The following is an 18,364-nucleotide window of genomic DNA, read 5'->3' on the forward strand; positions in this document are numbered from 1 at the left end:
ATGCAGCTATTGTTGGGGTCAAATTGAACCCAGGTTCGAGTGCAAGTGCATTCTGTTTTGGGTCTCCTGAACGCAGGTTTGGGTGCAAGTGCATCCTGGTTTAAGGGTCAGTTCCCCGCTTGTTTTCCTGTGTCCGGTTTGCCCAATTCGGTATCCGGCACAATTATGTTTATTCTTCATTTTCAATTGTACGTTTTCTTTTTGTGTGGGCGCCTTGATCAGTTTTCTGATAAGTGCCCATTATAAATCCATATTAAAGTCAGTGGTCTTCAGACTGTGGCAGTAATTCAACAATCATGTCTTGCTTATTTTATTCGAGTCTGAGTATAACCACGGGGCCAAGCTAGCCTGAGCCGAATCCAAAGCCGAAGACGTGGTCTTGCAGAGGGCCTTCGCTGCTGTGAATGGTCGCAAGCGATACAATATCCTCTGCACTTATGACATCACTTTTGCTAAAAATACCCCGCTGTCAGACAATTATTCCACGATTTTAGCGATCACGCCAAACGCGCCATATGGCACTTGTAGTAGTAGTAACGCGAGTAAACATAATGTGGACAAGTACGAGTGCATGTATGTTGTTAGTAAAATTTTGTACGTTTGTCTGAGATCCATGTACTAAACTTGGTTTTAGCATTTAGTGCGGAGTGCTATTGGTTCAAAAGCAGGTACATGTAGTTACAACCATTTTGTGTAGTTGTGGTGGCACGATTAACCCAGTTTTTGAAAAACGCTAGTTGCAACTCGACTAATCCAATCAACAGTCCAGACTTCAACAGTAGTCGCCTTATGTAGTTGTCCAGGCTCGAGTCTCCCCTTCACTTCAAAACTGTGGTAGATCCTTCAGAGAGCTGGGACTGTAAAGGAATACAAAGAAAGCAAATAGAGTTAAAAAACATGCCCAAGAAGACCAAAATGTTTCAGAAACTGTTTACAGTTACACAGAGCAGAGAGCTGACAAGAACTACAGTTTGTACCAATAACTTGCAATCCCCCGGTGAAATATTTTCGTCTGTGCGAAATTAAAGTTTGACATGTTTAGTAATTCCCTTTTTGTTTAGGGTTAACCAAGACTGTCTTTAATCAATATGATTAAACCCAGTATGAAGTTGCAACAAGTATAACCACCTGATCAAATTGAAACTCAATCAATAATTGTAATATTAATTATTTTCTCAACAACGTGTCAACAAATATTTATCATTTTCAGGTAATTAAACAAATATTCTGTTTTGAATTATTAGTAATAATTATACATGTAAAATAGAACTTAGTTAGATTCATAGAAATATAACACTCTTACTCTACACATTTCACAGAGTCTCAACGATAACACCACCAAGCATGAAGAAAACCCATAACAATTCCATATTCCAATCCTGCATCAAACTACCATGTTTTTTTTATTATTCATGGAAACAATTATTAATAATTTATTCATAATTTTATTTCTTCATGATTTAACTTTGTTTGATTTTTTTTCACGAAGATCGTCAATAAACATGATAAACACATAAGGCCTTCACGAAGCTAAAACGAAACGGCACAAACAATGAGTTTTGCAAAATTGTTGGCACTAAATAAAAAACATCAACAGCCAAACCTGCAGAAATGTATGTGGTACCAATCAAAAGAAAGATCCTTCCTCTATCAGAATATGGACTCCGATTGTCTCAGTCGGGGGCACCAAAGTGTAAAGCTTATCCACAAAAAGTGTGAAACTTTAACCACATTTCAGACATGTATTTGGTCTCTAAAATCTGGTAAAAAAGTTAATTTTACGAGGAAAACGTTCAAGAAACTTACCACTCCATGCTTGACCCAACACTGCCTTCTTGCTGGGACCTATAGCCAATATTGCAGGGTCGTCTCCGAGCGCTCGCGCATTCACGCGAAATCCGAGACCACCGCACTGCTGCATGATGGATGTAGACAGGCTCTTGTGTTATTTTCTAACGCTGCCTTTGTGGTTGGGGAACCATACCAACGAAAAACAGCATGCTGCCATATTCGTCGATGATGTCATCGTCAGCCAATCACCCGAGCAGGAAAACCATGCTGTGTAATAGTTTATTTTTTCGTAATGGATTAACGGTGGAAATCACTGTATCCTGACCAACCTAGGTATGATCCGGTCTCGCTTTTAACATTTCCAGGTAGAATATGAAATAATCTATCTATACATACTAATTGGGGACTGTTGCCAACATTCATAAGGGGAAAATTTGACGTGTTTTTGTGACTTGTTTTCTCTGTTTTTGAAGCCATTTTTTTACGTAAAAATTTCTCTTTTTAAAATTTGACTTGCACCGATTTTTTTGTATACATAACAACAGATATGCTCTTCGTTTCAATTTACTGGACTGGTACATTATTTTGGTTGAGACCTTTCAGAAAAGGCTGAAAATGACCAAATTCCAGAAGCCCTTTTGACTAATTAATATTCACACACAGAGAAAAACGATGCATATTCTGCAGATAAATCACAAAGGAAGTTAGTGACCTGCGGGTAGACTGTAATAATAATGGTGCTGGTGTCTTGGTGAAAATAATAGTAAACCAGGCCAACAGCACCAAAAACAAAGAACAATAAACATGTATAAACAAAATAGGCATAACAAAAGCAGAAATAAACATGAGAAATAAACATAATTAACAGAAAATAACAAGCTGCAGAATGGGGTAACTACAAAGATTTGAACAAGTGAGTTTTCAACATAGTTTAAATGTCTGTAAGGAAGAAGCATTTTGAATTTTGGGAGGGAGAGCGTTCCATAATTTGGGAGCTGCAACAGAGAAAACAGAGAGGGCCTTCATCACACAGCACGACCCTGACGGCCGTTAAAGAACAAGTCTCTACTCTCTCCCGTTCATAAAAATTCCTTTTTTGGTTAAAAGGTGTAATATAGTAAGAAACTCTGTAAACTTATGTGTTGATGACGTGCTTGAGCTGTGTATGTATGTACATGTACGGCGTCCGTGTGTTGCATTGTTATGACTTAGACGCCTATTTTTGACAGGTTCTGGATTCTTTCGTGCGCGTATAGTCTTGGTGCAACACGTTCTCGATTTATAAGTTGGCTATCTTTGATTTTGTTGTTTTCATTGATGATTTACCAGTATGTTTCAGCTTGTGTCTGTTAGAGTGCTGGGCCTTTGGGCTTGATGCTGAGAGAGGAAGGCCTGGTGATGTGACTGGGCTTGTCATGAAGGAGAAACTACCTGAACCTGGGGTACTTTCCCCAAGAGAGCTAAAACTGTTACTAATATCAAGATCGTTTAATAATAATAATGAAAAGTATTAGAAAAGTTGTACAGTTGCAGCAAGACCCAACAAACTGCCACATAAAGGAAGATTGTAGATTGTAGACTTTCACTCACGTGTTTGTCTCATTTTGCAAAAATGTTACCCATTTTTTTAAAATTGCCACCAAAAGGTCATCAAATGTAGGCCATTTCATCATAAATGCCCAAACTATTGCATGTATCACTATCAGCTACCATGTGTTTTAATATATATACATGTATATATATATATAATAAATACGTATGCATGTATATATTTATAATAAATAGGGTAGATGGCCTTAGCTTTCGATCCAAACCGGACCTTCTTCAGAGGCATAAAACAAGTACAAACAAATACTTATCCATTTATAGAAAAAAAGGGGGGAAAGGGATTAAGGGAACGATCCAGAAAGAAGCGGAAAAAATAACAGCCAATCAAAGTTTCTATTTCAGAAACAATTGGTGGCTATGGACCAATAGGAGTAAAGTGGCGAGGACAAAGGATGTTTAGTATGAAAGGATGGATTACTGGACCATAAAAGTGGTAAATGCATTGTTCGATAACAATGCAGGGAAAGTAGGATTTGAAACTTTGCATGGTGAAGATAAGATATAGAAGAGTTTGCGGTAACACCATGTAATAACAATCTCTGAAAAGAACCGTTGGGTTAACTCGACGTTTCGATCAGTATGCTCTGATCGTCTTCTGGAGAATGCTGGACTCTGATGCTGCATGCTGCTTAAGTACTAGGCGGTGGATCAGCGGTGATGCACGAAGGCGGGAAATGTAGGCGGGAAGTGAACTCGATGATGCGTGGTGAAACCTGTTGTGGAGCCTTGGGGGTTGTGTGGGGGGTGTGTGCCCACTGAACCGTGTCAGTAGGAACAAGCACAGGGGACAGTGAGGGTGTGGGGCCTAGGTGACTGAGGGTATAGATGACCCAAAGCAGTCTAATAGTTGGGGCCTAGGTGGTGACCGTGGATATAGAAGATCCATTGGTCGGGAGAAGGGGGAGCCAGATGTCGCTGATGTGGAAGCCGATGTCTTGGGGTACGGTGTCATGCTTGTGGATCTCGATGGCCTCTCTAATGCATCTAGGGTGCCACGCCTGGATGGGAGCGATGATTTCAGCAGCATCCCAGTTCACTCGGTGGTCAGCGATGTGGGAATGCTTGACGATGGCGGATTTATCGAAGTCCCCCCTCCTTCCGTGTGCTCGGTGTTCCTTAAGTCTAGTGGGAAGGTTACGCCCGGTTTCCTCGACATAAACCTTACCACATTCGCATGGAATGCGATAGACTCCGGCACGGGCGGAGGGGTCCTTCTTGTCCTTGTGCGATTGGAGAGAGCCATGGAGTTTCTTTGGGGCGGAGTGATACACCTTGATACCTGCTTCCTTGAAGATGCATTGGAGGCGATGAGAGGGGGGACCTAGGTATGGTAAACTAACTGTGGGTGTGTGTGTTTGACCTTGGGTATAGGAGACCCTTTGGTCGGGGGGGACGGGCTTGCTAGTCTTGACTTGCTTGGCGTTGTATCCATTCCGCTGTAGAGAAGTGGTGATGTGCTGCAACTCGTGCTGGAGGCTATCCAGATCACAAATGGTATAAGCCCGTTGAACCAGCGCACGGTTGACTGACGACTTGATGGCTGGATGATGGAAAGACCGCTGATGTAGGTAACGGACGGTGTGGGTGGGTTTCCGGTAAAAGCTGTGATGTAGGGTGCCGTCTTGGTTTCTTGTAATGAGAACATTCAGAAAGGGTAACTTTCCGGAATGTTCTTACTCCATGGTGAACTTGATACTGGAGTGTTGTTGGTTGAGGTACTGCAGAAATTCATGGAGAGAGTCCTGACCGTGGGGCCACACGACAAAGGTGTCGTCTACGTAGCGGAGCCACAGGCTGGGTCGGAGGTCAGCGGTGAGGAGTGATGAGGACTCAAACTCTTCCATGAATATGTCAGCTAGAACCGAGGATATAGGGGAAACATGAAAGGGAATTAGAGAGAATTAGAGAGCAAGTTGACTAACAATGGTCAATTATAGGATTTGAGGCATTGCATGGTGAGGTATCAATTTATGTTTGGTTTGCGGTAACACCATGTGTGTATCTACTTGCCAGGTAGAGTTGTTCTTAGAGAACTGTCTTGCTTTTATTCTACTGCCGCGGAGTAGATAATCGGAGGTTCGGGAGACTTCTCAGTTCTGAAAAGAACTATCCTGCTTTTTAACTATAACCAGGGCGGATGGTATAGAAAATAGACTGGACTACTACTTTAGCTTATAGGATCGTAATTAACTGTACTGCCGCGGAATCAGTTCTGAAATTGGTCTCAACATTTCGACTAGCTTGCTCTAGTCATCGTCAGGAGACTGAAGAGGTAAGAGAAGAGTGGGCTTACTATAGGGGTTCAGTGGATCCACTGCAGGTCAATCAATGCTCTGATTGGTTGTGTGGTTGGCGGGCTCGGGGCTATAGGGTTGCCCATTGTGTGAGAAACCTCTCGGGTGTAGTGAGGCGTGTCAGTAGGTTGGGGGTTGTTAGAGGAGGAGGGTGGTAGGATAGTATGCCAAATGCTGCTGATGAAATAACCGATATCTTGTGGCACAGTGTCGTGTCTGTGTATTTCGATAGCTTCCCTTATACGCCTTGTATACGCCTGTATGGGTGAGTTTTCTGTACACGGAGTGTGCAAGAGAACCATCAGTCCTCTTGGAAATGAGTACATCAAGGAATGGTAATGAATCGGATGTCTCAGTTTCCATGGTTAACTGAATGTTCGGATGCTGGCGGTTAAGGTGATTAAGGAAGTCATCAAGGTTTTCCAGTCCATGTGACCAAATGATGAACAAGTCATCCACATATCGGAGCCAAAGCTTGGGTTTGAGTCGAGCGGTACCCAGGGCTTCCTGTTCAAAATCTTCCATGAAAATGTTTGCTAAGACTGGGGAAATAGGAGACCCCATGGGAGTTCCCAAAGCCTGTCTGTAATATCCATCTCTCCATTAGAAGTATGTGAACTTCATGCATGTCATTAATAGATCATGAATCTGGTCTGGCGTTAGGCTGGTTCGATCGGTTAGAGTTTCATCTTGTTCTAGTACCGCTTTGGTTATTTGGCATGCTTCATCGATGGGTACGTTAGTAAAAAGAGATTTGACATCAAAACTCACTAAAATTTCGGATGTCTGTAATTCAATTCCCTTGATAATATCGATGAACCCTGCTGAATTGGGTACATGGTGAGGTGTTTTGCCCACAAGTGGGTGTAAAAGCTTAGTCTAGTGGTGGGCGAGGTAGTAGGTAGGGGAACCTCGAGAGGAGACAATAGGGCGGAGCGGTTTATCTGGTTTGGGAATCTTTGGCTGACCAAAGAATCTCGGGCACTTCGAGGCCGAAGGCCTGAGATGTTTGTGCAATGGAGTGGGTATGGCATGAGTGCTACGGTTTAGGGAGAGGAGCTTGGCAGCGAGCTTCCTTTCAACTGATGGGATCGGGTTCTTCTTTAGGCGAGCATAGGTATCTGTGTCAAGGATACTTTGAACCTTTTGATCATATTCAGTGCGGTCCATTACAACAGTGGCATTACCCTTGTCAGCCTTCAGGATGTGTATTGAGGGATCCCGGCGTAGGTCATTTATAGCCTGGAATTCTCGTTTTGATAGATTGGATTTAGGAGGTTTAGAATGTTTCAAGACCTCATGAATCTGAATACGGATATCGTCTGCCATCTGTTTCTCTATGCTTTCGGATAGAGGGTTCAATTGCTTGGATGAACTCCTCAACTGGTATCTTGTTCGAGGTAGTGGCAAAATTCATACCCAAGGATAAGACATTCGTTTCAGTTTCGGATAACTGGCGTTGACTGAGGTTTACAACTGATTGATGTTTAATTCCCTGATTGTTTGTCCCGTTACTTGTGCAACCCTTGCTATTGGGTTCATTCGTACTTTGTTGGCTTTAGTTTGGAGGCGCTGGAATTTACAAATAAGGTTCTTCTGGGTTGAGACATTTGTGTATGATATAGATTTTTCTGTGAGGGCGGAAATTTTATCATAATCAATGGTTTGCATAGTCGTACGGAGACTAGATTGGCATTCTGATTTGTTCTTGTCTGTCTAGGCTAGACAACATCGGATTGAGGCGATTTGGCTTCGGAGTAAAGCCTTGTTGGCTTTACGAATGATTCAAGCAGATTGTTCGGTTCGGATGGGGTCTCTAAGGCAGAGACTTCTGGGGACTACATTTGCATCTCTACATCTCTTCAGAAATGTCAACTTGTTGATAAGTTACAACGTCTGGTAGAAGATCGTTGATATAACTTTACAAGAGAAGTCTCCCGAACCTCCGATTATCTACTCCGCGGCAGTAGAATAAAGCAAGACAGTTCTCTAAGAACATCTCTACCTGGCAAGTAGATACACACATGGTGTTACCGCAAACCGAATATACAATGGTCAATTAATAAAGAATAGCAAGATCAAAGGTAGGATGGTGTTAAAAATAGGTATGAGGGACCTGTGGAAAAAAAATGGTGGGGGGGGGGGGGGTTACGTACATGAGATAGTTATAGTAACAAATTTATAGGAACAACTTTGTCACAAGAGGGCTCTGTAGTTTATGGTATTATTTGGTTAAGTACATGACACGTAGCTAAAACGTAAGTTTGGGGTGTTGCCCTACGTGAATGACCATATGTGGAAGTATTAACCGGGTTCCTTTTGTAAGTTATTTCTTGCATAGTAATGAGGTGATTTTGTATGGGGAACCTTACGGGCAGTGGAATGTCTAAGGTTCAGATCCGTCCAGCATCTCGAGGAGTGCGTTAGCACAGTTTGGCGTAAGCCTAAGAAATGATTGGCGATAGCCTGAAGTATTGGAGTCATGTTAGACGATAGCCTAGTAGTGTTTGGCGATAGCCTAAAGTATTGATGTAGTGGCGATAGCCGAAGTATTGCAGTCGTATTTGGCGATAGCCAAGGAGTCCAGCGATAGCTTATAGATAATTAATTTGGTGGATGCAAGGGATGTCACTGCAGGAGAGGACAGACGGTCCAACCGAGTTGAGACCAAACCTGTTATTTTGCAGTATTGAGGGGAGCCAGTTTTAAAGAGGCGTAATCTCGCCGAAACTGACTCCCAGTATGGAGGAGAGATTACGATACATCGGCCTTGAGAGGGTACCGTGGAGGTGGGAGCGTGGGGAGACGCGTCGCTTCACCCAGAACACCCGGCTGAACTGGAGAGACTCCCGCAGCCTAATGACGAGAAGGATTGGTGATGTAAACTTGAGACGAACTTATATTGTAGGCAGTGGGCGGTGGAAGCCAGAAGAGCTCCCACATATTGTAGCCCACATCTCTTACATGATATGACAGTAGACTACTTCGCTGTGTCCCCTAGATATGTACAAGGTGTTTCCTTAGCTGTGATGAGCACCTCTTGTACAGGGTATCTGTGGAACAGATATGTCTGATACGTAAGGCCTGACGGTAAGCAATTGCCTTCTTACAGTGACTAGGGTGACAACTGTTGGAGAGAGGGTACTGGTGGGTGTCGGTGGGTTTACTGTAGACATCCGTGACAATGCCATTAGGGGATTTGGTTATTGTAACATCCATAAAATTCACACTGGTGAGAGAGTATTCGGTAGTGAACTTAATGGTGGGGTGAAATGAGTTGATATGGTTAATAAACTCATCCAAGCTGTCTTGGCCACCACACCAGATGGAGAAAATATCAAAAAGAAATCGTCACCAAACTAGTGGTCAGTTGGGGGCGGAGGACATGAGTCTGTCCGCCAACTCTGACATGAATAGGTTAGCATATGAGGGTGCCATTTTGGTACTCATATATATATATATATATATATATATAATATCAAATAATAAACCACAAGGGAAACTGACTGGGTACATTTTTAAATGATTTTAGGATTGAACAAAGAAAAATTGAGCGGGATTTGAACCAACGACCTCCGGTTTAACGTGCCGGCGCTCTACCAACTGAGCTATCTAGCCCTATGTTGGTGGTCTCCCAATTTTGTCAATATCTTTGTTCGGGGGGTGCCTGTCAGAAGCCATTAAACCGCAAACTGCCGTGTAGCCAGGGATCACACCCGGGTAACGATACAACCTGGGAAGCAGCAGACAGGGGATCACCTTAAGGGGATGCGACTTTTTATATCAGATATCAAATAATAAACCACAAGGGAAACTGACTGGGTACATTTTTAAATGATTTTAGGATTGAACAAAGAAAAATTGACTAGAGCGGGATTTGAACCAACGACCTCCGGTTTAACGTGCCGGCGCTCTACCAACTGAGCTATCTAGCCCTATGTTGGTGGTCTCCCAATTATATATATATATATAATAAATAGGGTAGATGGCCTTAGCTTTCGATCCAAACCAGACCTTCTTCAGAGGCATAAAACAAGTACAAACAAATACTTATCCATTTATAGAAAAAGAGAGGGAAAAGGGATTTAGGGAAGGATCCAGAAAGAAGCGGGAAAATGACAGCCAATCAAAGTTTCTGTTGAAACAATTGGTGGCTATGAACCAAACGGAGTAAAGTGGCGAGGACAAAGGATGTTTAGGATGAATTACTGGACCATAAAAGTGGTAAATGCATTGTTTGATAACAATGCAGGGAAACATGAACATGATGAAAGGGTAAAATTAGAGAGCAAGTTGCATCATGATGCAAACTAACATGTATATATAAACTAACATGTATAGTTAATAACAAGGGGAACTGACTGGGTACATTTTATAAATGATTTTGGGTTGAACAAAGAAAAATTGACAAGAGCGGGATTTGAACCAACGACCTCCGGTTTAACGTGCCGGCGCTCTACCAACTGAGCTATCTAGCCCTATTTTAGGCTTTTAGGCGGACTTTGGCGCTATATAAGTTTTCGTTATTATTATTATTATTATTTCATTTTATCACAGCATGCAAAAGAAAGATGTCATATTCCTTTGTGCCGGTAACTCCTCGAGTCGGGCTACGTCCCGTAGCCTTAGATCTCAAGAGTCTTTCTCAGGATCCTCGCTGTTCCCAAAAGCGCTGCCTTCTGTAACAGATCTACCCTCACATTTGTCCCTATTTCATCTAGATGTTTCCCCAGTGCTTTGGGAATGGTGCCAAGTGCTCCAACCACCACGGGGACTACTTTTACCTTTACCTGCCAAATCTTACGAAGTTCCCTAGCCAGGTCCTGGTACTTCTTGATCTTATCCATCTCCTTCGAAGCTACCCTTATATCACCTGGCACAGCTATGTCAATGAGATGACACATCTTCTTCGTCTTATCTAATAGCACAACATCCGGACGCCTATGTGGTATAACATGATCGGTCTGAATGTTAAAGTCCCAAAGGATCTTGACCTGGTCGGTCTCTACAACTTTTTCCGGAACATGTTCGTACCATTTCGCAAGCACTTTGACACCATACTTCTTACACAGATCCCAGTGAATCACCTTGGCCAGCTTGTCATGTCTTCCTTTGTACTCCGTTTGGGCCATTATTATTATTATTATTATTATTATTATTATTGTTGTTGTTGTTGTTGTTGTTGTTGTTGTTGTCGTTGTCGTTGTCGTCGTCGTCGTCGTCGTCGTCGTCGTCGTCGTCGTCAATTTTTCTTTGTTCAACCCAAAATCATTTATATATATATATATATATTTCTTTTTAGGCCATCGATGAAAGAGATCGGGCACAAATAGAAGCCAGATATCATATTGACCAACTCCACATGTATCAAGAGGAAGTAAATGACCATTTACAGAATCTCCAATGCGTTGATCTTTCTCAACCTGATGAAGAGAGCTGTGCACAGGTAACAAATTGTAATATCAGAGCATGTATTTCACATTTTGGTCTTTTAAAATAGCTTTCAGAAAACTATGATGACCGTTTGTCAACTTGGATTCCATGAGAACCCCATGTTGGAGCCTTATGTTAATATCTTTTATATTGATATAAAGAAGTTCAGGTTTGACAAGTTTCCAGTATTTCTGTCCGGGCAGACATGTTAAAGTTTGAATGACATCATTATGGAAGTAGTGAACCGAAACAATATGTTTTCTTTCATAAGAACGCAGCTAATATTATGTTTTCTTTCATAAGAACCCAGCTATTGAAATATTTTCATTCAATAGTATAAAACCGGATAATGACTTGTTTTCATTCATATAAACCCAGCTAATGATATGTTTTCATTCATATGAACCCAGCTAATGACATGTTTTCATTCATATAAACCCAGCTAATGATATGTTTTCATTCATATGAACCCAGCTAATGATATGTTTTCATTCATATAAACCCAGCTAATGATATGTTTTCATTCATATAAACCCAGCCAATGATATGTTTTCATTCATATGAACCCAGCTAATGATGTGTTTTCATTCATATAAACCCAGCTAATGATATGTTTTCATTCATATGAACCCAGCTAATGATATGTTTTCATTCATATGAACCCAGCTAATGATATGTTTTCATTCATATGAACCCAGCTAATGATGTGTTTTCATTCATATAACCCCAGCTAATGATATGTTTTCATTCATATGAACCCAGCTAATGATATGTTTTCATTCATATGAACCCAGCCAATGATATGTTTTCATTCATATAAACCCAGTTAATGATATGTTTTCATTCATATAAACCCAGCCAATGATATGTTTTCATTCATATGAACCCAGCCAATGATATGTTTTCATTCATATAAACCCAGCTAATGATGTGTTTTCATTCATATGAACCCAGCCAATGATATGTTTTCATTCATATGAACCCAGCCAATGATATGTTTTAATTCATATAAACCCAGCTAATGATATGTTTTCATTCATATAAACCCAGTTAATGATATGTTTTCATTCATATAAACCCAGCTAATGATATGTTTTCATTCATATACACCCAGCTAATGATATGTTTTCATTCATATGAACCCAGCCAATGATATGTTTTCATTCATATGAACCCAGCTAATGATGTGTTTTCATTCATATAAACCCAGCTAATGATATGTTTTCATTCATATGAACCCAGCTAATGATATGTTTTCATTCATATGAACCCAGCTAATGATATGTTTTCATTCATATAAACCCAGCCAATGATATGTTTTCGTTCATATAAACCCAGCTAATGATGTTTTCATTCATATAAACCCAGTTAATGATATGTTTTCATTCATATAAACCCAGCTAATGATATGTTTTCATTCATATGAACCCAGCTAATGATATGTTTTCATTCATATGAACCTGGCTAATGATATGTTTTCATTCATATATGTGGCCCATGGTATTTAATAGGCCAAATAAAGGATAGAGGACACGGCTGTGTTGTTGTTCTTATTATCACGATGTTTATTCTGTAAAGTAGAAGACGAAGGAAAGGAAAGCTGTTTACGCGTCTTCTACAAGAATATGAATGACTTTTTAATTAATAAAGGCTAATGCATATTTAGGATATATTTAGATTTAATAAACAAATCAATTAGATTAAAAGGTAAAGGTATTGCTTAAGGCAGAAAACAAATAAAACAAGATGGCGCACAGTTCACGCCAAAAGCTTGCTGGCGGCCGCCATCTTGAATTATGTGACTCAGTCGACGATAGAGACATCGTAAGTCCGAATAAACAAAATGGACAGACGTTAAAATAATCACGCCTGTGTTGTATATTTACTAAAACATTATTTACAACGAGGGTACGAGATTAAACTGAATTTGGTTGCTTTTCCTGCATATCTCAATATACAGGAAAACATCTCGCAAACAATAATTATCTACAAACTAACGATAAATCACAGTAATATGTACAAGGTAACTCTATTATACATTTGCTCTAGTCACATGTTGTATAAATAAATGAAAATAAAGTTATAAGCATAATATATGAAAATAGAAAATCTTTACCTGTAAAGTAGAAGACGAAGGAAAGGAAAGCTGTTTACGCGTCTTCTACAAGAATATGAATGACGGCGAAGTATAGTGCGCTGCCAACGGTGTGAAAACTGATTTGATTTGGGGGTGATTTGCATATAGGAATATTTTTAACCAATGACGTAAGTCTACAATCTATTTTTAGAGGGGTGTATTATTCATACCGGTGACATATACATGTAAACCCAGCTAATGATATGTTTTCATTCATATAAACCCAGTTAATGATATGTTTTCATTCATATAAACCCTGTTAATGATATGTTTTCATTCATATAAACCCAGTTAATGATATGTTTTCATTCATATGAACCCAGCCAATGATATGTTTTCATTCATATGAACCCGGCCAATGATATGTTTTCATTCATATAAACCCAGCTAATGATATGTTTTCATTCATATAAACCCAGCTAATGATATGTTTTCATTCATATGAACCCAGCTAATGATGTGTTTTCATTCATATAAACCCAGCTAATGATATGTTTTCATTCATATGAACCTGGCTAATATGTTTTAATTCATATAAACCCAGCTAATGATGTGTTTTCTTTCATATAAACCCAGTTAATGATATGTTTTCATTCATATAAACCCAGCTAATGATATGTTTTCATTCATATAAACCCAGTTAATGATATGTTTTCATTCATATAAACCCAGCCAATGATATGTTTTCATTCATATGAACCCAGCCAATGATATGTTTTCATTCATATAAACCCAGCTAATGATGTGTTTTCATTCATATGAACCCAGCCAATGATATGTTTTCATTCATATGAACCCAGCCAATGATATGTTTTAATTCATATAAACCCAGCTAATGATATGTTTTCATTCATATAAACCCAGTTAATGATATGTTTTCATTCATATAAACCCAGTTAATGATATGTTTTCATTCATATGAACCCAGCTAATGATATGTTTTCATTCATATGAACCCAGCCAATGATATGTTTTCATTCATATAAACCCAGCCAATGATATGTTTTCATTCATATAAACCCAGCTAATGATATGTTTTCATTCATATGAACCCAGCCAATGATATGTTTTCATTCATATGAACCCAGTTAATGATATGTTTTCATTCATATAAACCCAGTTAATGATATGTTTTCATTCATATAAACCCAGTTAATGATATGGTCTACTTCACTCTACTTACCGGTAGAGTCGAATTACTAATTTGCATATTCCCTATGCCGCGAGGCAGAATGCTAAGACTTTTACACACAATAGCGCCTCCACCGTCCTACCCCTAACGCCCCGCGACATGCCCGTCACGGAGTCGTCCTCTTTTCTCTTAGCCGCGAGTGGGTGAGGTTGTGTTTTAAATCTGTTTCACAGTTCAACCGTTATAACTAAACCTTTCCTCGCTAAGAGTGCTTAAAAAGACTTGATATTTGTAGAGTTGTAGTTGTTGTTGTTGTAGTGAGTTGTGAAATAAACTATAGTTTGATTTCGTTGATAAATAATGAGTAGTGTTAAGAAACTGGGGAGGGCTTCGGCTGTCGCTACTGGGGTTACGTCCGTTTCCCCGGGACAGTCGGAGCTCTCGGGGGGCTGCACCGGCGACACTCCGTCGCCCGGCTTGCAGTCCTCCAGCCGGCCCACGCACCCTCTGTCGGCTACGTCGGCCGGATTACCCACCGATCAAAGAGGGGTTGCTTCCCGCTCCCCCTCTTCGGTCAGTGTGCGTGGGTCGACCCAGTCGAAGGTCAAACGCCCCGGCAAGGCCAAGAAAACGGTGCCGGGGCAGCGACCAAGAGAGGCAGGGCAAAAGGTGGCTCCGTTCCGAAGCGCACCGCCCACTCTCCCAGCACCGCCTCGGGGTCTCTGCAGCCGAAGGGCATCCCCCCCTCCGCACGGCTCAGAATACCCGGCCCGCACCGACACCGTGGATTCCCCCACGACGGTTGGTGACGGCCTTTTGCGAGGCTTTAAGACCCACAAGGCACCCGCCCATGCCATAGGCTGTGGGGCGCTGGCTATGGGGAGAAGGATTATGGGTGCGGAGTCGGGTACCTGGGACTCCCCCGGGATACCCCACTCACAGGGCCCGCCCTCGTCTTCGGGTTTCACCCGTTGTTCGGGCATCCCTGTCACTCAAGTTTCCTCAGAGAGAGCCTCGGATTCGTCCCGTGAGCGGGTACCGAATAAGCGGCAGAGGACCAGAAAAGACCGTCATCTTCGGTCGTCTGACGACTCCTCTCCTGACGGCCATAGGAAGCATCATCGGGGTAGCGAGTCGCTCTCCCGAGACAAATTCCTCACGGCTTTCCAAACCTTAGCGGCCTCAATATCCGGCCGGCGCGAGGTTCAGGAATTTCCCCAATTTTCGGGACCGTACACCCAGCCCGACCAATCCGGTCATGGCTGGGTGCGCCAGGATCGAGGCGGCGTGCCGTGCACGGTCAGCCGGCCACCGGCCTCCCCTCCCAGCCACCGTCCCACGGTCACCACACAGGAGGTTGCATGGGGTGTGATGGAACAGGGTGATGTGCGGTCACGCACGGGTGCACGTCCACAGTCCCAGACGGGGATTAGCATACACCCCTCCGGATCTTTTGTATCCGATCGGGATGCAGAACACCATGATTTGTTAGACACAGCCCTGCCTTTGGGTCAACAATCAGTGAGTGTATCCGACCCCCCCGGGTCCGGCGACTCGTCCCCGGAAGAGGACGAGTTGACCACGGCAGTTCAATGGCTTTCGATTGCCGAAACTGAATTGCGCCTTGTCCAAAGGGACATGGCCCGGGTGTTAGGTCTCCCCGCCGAGGAAGCGGGGGACGCCCCCGATGAACGACGGTCTTTTAAGAGGAGGACTGGCCCCGCTCCGAGGAGTGGGAATGTTTTCCCGGCGATGCCGCTAGACCGTGTATGCGCTGACCGCATCGAAGGCATCATGTCGGCATCCTCTTGGACGGCCTACCCCAAGCGGGCGGATTTATATTACCGATTTCCCCCCGGGGATTTCGATAAATATTTCTCGACCCCAGTCCTGCCGGACTCGGCGGCAGACAAGCTGACCGCAGACAGGGGGGCAACCTCTTCTAAACTTCCCTTCGCCGACAAGGCGCGGGGGAAGTTGGAAGAAGCAGCCAGGAAGATAGACTCAGCATCACGCTTTGGCATGCGAACATCGTCTTTTTTGCTCCTTCTGTCCGAGTACCTCACGCTTGCCGGCGACGAGGACTCGGCAATCCCAGCGGACATGATGGTGGCGGCCCTCCACTGCCTGGATAATGGCCTGCGCACGGTCCTAGATCAGTTTACGAGGGTTTCCACCCTAGCAACATCTGCACGTAGGGCAAACGTCCTAGACGCTCTGTTCCTCCCGTCCGTCGGGGCTCGCAAACGACTTGATGCGCTCCCCCTAACGGGACGAGACCTGTTTGCAGGGAAATTCCAAGAGTCCATGGAGGCCGAAGCCAGACGCCTCAAGGCCACGGATAAAATCAACTTAAGGAAGCCGCGGACCTCTGTACTGGCGGCAAGGAAAGGCAAACAAGCCTCCTTTGTGATTCCACGTAGGCGCCCACAGAGACCCGCCCGTGGCGGTTTTCGTGGGAACCAAGGACCACCGAACGCACGCACGCCGGCCCAAGGCCAACAGCGGGCCCAGCCGGGCCGTGGTTTTCGTGCGTCCGCCCCCCGGTATCCCGGGGCGTGGCGGAAGTGACCTCCCGGTCTCCAGGCGACCTCCCGCCGACGGACCCGTGGGAGGCCGCCTTCAGGAATTTTTGGGGTCCTGGGCTCAGATCACGTCCGACAGATGGGTCCTCGAGACGATCGAGTACGGCTACGCACTCGAGTTCACGAGGACCGTCCTGGTCTGCTCCGACAACGCTACAGTGGTTGCATTTATCAATCGCCAGGGGGGCACCCGGTCGGCCCGGCTGTGCACTGGCCTGGGACCTAATCCACTGGTGCATGCAGCAGGGGATTGCCCTGTCAGCGGTGTACATCCCGGGTAAGGAGAATGTCACGGCCGACGCTCTTTCCCGGGGCTGGATCAGCCCAACATAGTGGTCCCTTTGCCCCTGTGTGGCCCAGTCGCTCTTCCTACTAATCGACTGGCGTCATGTGGACTTGTATGCCTCTCGGACAAACAATCAGCTGCGCCAGGGGTCTCGACTCCGGGGCCTGGCGGATCAACGCTCTGACTATGCGCTGTTGGCGTACGCCTTCCCGCTTATCTGCGTCATTTCACGGGTGCTGACAAAGATCAAGCAGAATCATTGCAAAGTTCTCTTGATCGGCCTGTTTTGACCCGACAGCCCTGGTTCCCTCGGCTGATCAGGCTCCTGGTGCACAAGCAGGGGTTCTCGCGCAACGACCGGACCTTATATACCGGAGTGGTTCATCTGGCTCTAGTGTATCTTCACCTGACGTGCTGGGCGCTGTCACAAGATCCTTTGGAGCAGCGGGCCTTTCGAGATGGGCTGCGGAAGTTGCCGTCCAGTCCCGGAGGGCCTCAACTCTGAGAGTGTATGACTGCCGACTACACCATTTCTTTAATTGTTGAGGCGGCGATACATCCCGCCGATACTTTCTGTAGATGAAGTCTGACTACAGCAGCTGACTAAGGGGATGTTTGTTACCCTTCCCCCTGTGCGCAAGCTGGTCCCATCCTGGGACCTCTTCCTGGGACCTCTTTAGCATATTGACAGCGCTAAAAAAACCTTTGAACCGCTGAGTGGAGCCACATTGCTGCACTTAACGGTCAAAGTGGCCTTTTTGGTGGCGTTCGACAAGTCTCGCCAACATAGTGAACTCCACTTAAGTGGCGGCAGGACACATCTGATGGGAACCCGGAGGAGTCCGCCTGATACCTACGGCAGGGTTTCTGGCCAAGAACAAGTCTGGTTCTTTCGAACCCCCACACATCTTTGTCCCCGACCTTAAAGCCTTTTGGTGCCCGGTACAGTTGTACTTCCACCGCACAAAGTCAATCCGAACCAGCCAGGAACAGCTGTTCGTGTCCATGGTTCATGCCATTCCGACCAGCATCCCGCGATACGACCGCGCGATCGATAGTTGTTTCTTTAAAGGTGTCCCCATGCTACATGAAGGAAGT

At 43.9% G+C, this 18,364-nt stretch overlaps 1 protein-coding gene and 2 pseudogenes across 1 annotated transcript in view; 1 reads left to right on the plus strand and 2 right to left on the minus strand.

Annotated features, from left to right (window-relative positions):
- The window catches only part of LOC139944552 (uncharacterized), a 173,322-nt gene that overhangs the window by 106,690 nt on the left and 48,268 nt on the right, over positions 1–18,364 (plus strand). Inside the window, exon 9 of the mRNA XM_071941599.1 lies at positions 10,996–11,139. Within this exon, the coding sequence (XP_071797700.1) occupies positions 10,996–11,139 (144 nt within the window). The remainder of the gene's footprint in view (positions 1–10,995; positions 11,140–18,364) is intronic.
- LOC139944099 (uncharacterized) lies at positions 824–5,270 on the minus strand (annotated as a pseudogene).
- LOC139944100 (uncharacterized) lies at positions 5,832–7,022 on the minus strand (annotated as a pseudogene).

The sequence above is a fragment of the Asterias amurensis genome, chromosome 11 (genome assembly GCF_032118995.1).
Source record: "Asterias amurensis chromosome 11, ASM3211899v1".
Classification (NCBI taxonomy): domain Eukaryota; kingdom Metazoa; phylum Echinodermata; class Asteroidea; order Forcipulatida; family Asteriidae; genus Asterias; species Asterias amurensis.